General features: G+C 32.1%; 1 protein-coding gene across 1 annotated transcript in view; it reads left to right on the forward strand.

The window, feature by feature from the left end:
* LOC107619889 overlaps positions 2784-3221 on the forward strand; it is a 7888-nt gene continuing 7450 nt past the window's right edge. Inside the window, 1 exon segment of the mRNA XM_021113241.1 lies at positions 2784-3221. This exon segment is cut by the window's right edge and continues 41 nt beyond it. Within this exon segment, the coding sequence (XP_020968900.1) occupies positions 2983-3221 (239 nt within the window). The 5' untranslated portion in view covers positions 2784-2982.

Here is a 3221-nt window from a genome sequence, read left to right on the forward strand (position 1 = left end):
TTAATTATCAATAATATATTTAATATTAATAAAAAAAATTTAAAATAAAATAAAATTTATGAATATTTTTAAAAATTTTAACCAAATTTTAAGGATAAAAATTATTTTTTACTCTAATCCGGATCTTAGCATATATTGTATTCCTCAAAATAAAACTACTTACATTTTACAGTGTAAAAACACTTTGTATATATGATCATCTATACAATTGTATAACAAAAGTAAGAGAAAGATTACAAAGCATAAAAGAAAAACTTTGAAGGTTGATTAAGAGGGTTAGGAACTAGATTAATTCACCACGAAACTTGTACTTTTATCTCTCTAATTTCTGCTTAGCAATTTTGATTCTAGGCCTTGTTGATTGAATTTCTTCATCATCAGATTGCTTAGCCTTTGATATGAATTTGGTGCATTGACAAAGCATTCTAACAAAGAATACAATCAAAGCAAGGAAGCATGCAATGGCGCAATCCTGGTCTGAAAGCCATTTGTCATGGATCGAAGAATTGCAGCTGATAAATCATCAGCAAGAGGAAAATCCCTCTGGAATGCCTGTGATTAAGTTAACAATCATGAGAATAAGATACTTACTTAACAAGCAAGTAACAACCTTACTTCAATTGGAGTTCTAGAACAAAAAACTCTGGAAATTAAAAACAGACATGCATATGAAGTTCTAATACTGTGTCATGTGTGAGAAGAACATTGTTGAGAAACTAAACTTGCAAAAGTTCAAAGAAACTTATCTCAGTATAAGATATTACTTGAGGTTTAAGCAACCTGTGGAATGGTTTGAAAATATTAAATATACTAACCAACTGACAGTTACAATTTGTTAATCCCACAAAGAGAAAGAAAAATAAATTACCATTTGTACCAATAAAAGATACAGATGCTAACAAATGTACCCATATAAGAATAAAATGACAATTATAACTACGGAAGATGGTTTCCGTGTGCCAAGAGTACCCGGACATTGGTTACACAATTGGTCCGTTAGGGTATTCTTGGCACACGGAAGCTATCTTTATTCTTATATGGATACATTTGTTAGCATTAGGATATTTTTGTCGTTTTATTCTTATATGGATACATTTGTCAGCGTTTGTATACAAATGGTAATTTATTCGAGAAAGAATGCACCAATAACTAACCACATTTCAGAAAATGGAGAAAAGACCAAGGGCTAGATTTGTTACAATTGTAATATCTCCAACAAGTGCATCAAATTTCTGAACAAGGAAAGTACGAAATCAACAAAACTAAATGCTGATATAAATGGAAAAGTCTAAGGGGCCAGCAATTTTATTGCATTTTGGCCAGCATGTAACCAGCAGTGAAAGGTGAGCCATTGGATGAAATTTCATACCAATCTCACACCATCAAATCATCATTGATGGCTAATTGATGGCTACCAATCACAAATGTTGCTGCCCCTAGCATTGCTCGATATAAATAACAGGACCACTAACTTAGTCTGCAAAATAAACAAAGAAACTTACAATTTTGTGCAACCTGATTCACAAGCTTACTGTAATCTGGATCACTATCACCATCACCATCTCCATGGAGTATATATTGTCGCAGAACAAGTTGATTGCTGCTAACCAAACAAAATCATATGCATATAATGCATAAGAGTTTATGCCAGCAGTTACATTTTCAACCGGGAGATGAAACTCTTCTTGAAATCAGTATCAGGTGTGTGATTCCTCAAAGCAACAACACCTTGCAGGAGCTTGATTGTGTCATCATTAACTGTTGCAATCCACACATAGCCACTACTAATCATTCCATGCTTGTTAGCAATATCAAAAATTGATAAGCCAGAATCAGGATTAACATGCAGCACATAGATGTGAGATTCCATCAACTTCACATTATTCAACAAGTCACTGATGTCACTCGTTGCAACTCTTGGATACAGTGCCTAAATTTTCAAATAAGGATGCAATTAATTAGCTACAAATGAGGTTTGGGACTGTGGCGCGAGTCTCGTGTTAACTTTTGACAAACTCCAGAGACAATAAAAAAATATACTTTACTTATGTATTATTAATTATACGTAAGGTAATATCAATTTTATTAAACCTTTATTTACTCTAAAGTATATTAAAGTACATGAGAAATACTAGATGAACTTAGTCGTGTTAACTTAGTCATGAGAAATTTAATTACAATTCCGCTACCTTACCAACATCATTTCTGTCAACTTCTGCGAATTCTTATTTATAACTGTGTTTAATAGAAGTGTTTTTATGGATGTGTCTAATAAAAATATATTTTTTATACCTGTGTTTAATAAAAATGTCTTTATAGATATATTTTCTGAATGTGTCTCTTTATATATGTGTTTAAAATATAATAATTAATTATTATTGGTAATAAGTTGACAGATAATATGTTGTTACCTATATTTTTCCATTTAATTAAAGTACAAATTTAATTGAACTTAGTTAGTAAAACGACTTAGTCATGTAGGATGACCGTTTAATACACCTTAAAACCTGTGAAAAAACAGAGCTTTTCTTTTCAAAATGAGTTCAAATGCTATTTATTTGTAATCGATGAGAGCCACGTGTATTTTACTTTAAATTTATACTTGTATTTATTCATACAAGCTCATTCATGATCATGAAAAACATACTAATTTTTTTAAGATTCTTGAATATCATATTAAAAATGGTAACTTTTATTTTTACTTTTGTTTTATCAATTTTAAAACAATATCCAAGCAATGAATCATGGAAGAATAAGTTGATTGTTTGAGAGATAGATTCTTGGTGAGTCCAAATACTAATGACAGGCTAATATGTAGCATTACTAAATAATTAGAGCCATTAATTAACACACAGATTGCTCTATCTATGTACCTGTAACTGCAAGTAACTAATTCTAACCATGAATAACCGTTTTTCCCTCCCAAAACAATAGTAACATTCCTTTCTGTCTTTCTCTCCTGATTGAACTTTGAAAATTAACATGTCAAAGGTGGTGGTTTATCTCTTGATAGCCACCGCCATATTGGGCTTCATAGTCTTTTCACCATGTAACCCTAACGAGGAACCCAATGCTCGCCTTAACCGGAGGCTAGGGTTTATGCTACAAGATCGAGCACCGCACTTTGATCCTCTCATGGTGAAGATCAAGACGCATCCTCCTCGGAGTTTGGACAACAGCTCATCAGTGAAGGATGTTGCAGACACCTACCAATATCTGAC

The sequence above is a fragment of the Arachis ipaensis genome, chromosome B10, assembly GCF_000816755.2.
Source record: "Arachis ipaensis cultivar K30076 chromosome B10, Araip1.1, whole genome shotgun sequence".
NCBI lineage: Eukaryota > Viridiplantae > Streptophyta > Magnoliopsida > Fabales > Fabaceae > Arachis > Arachis ipaensis.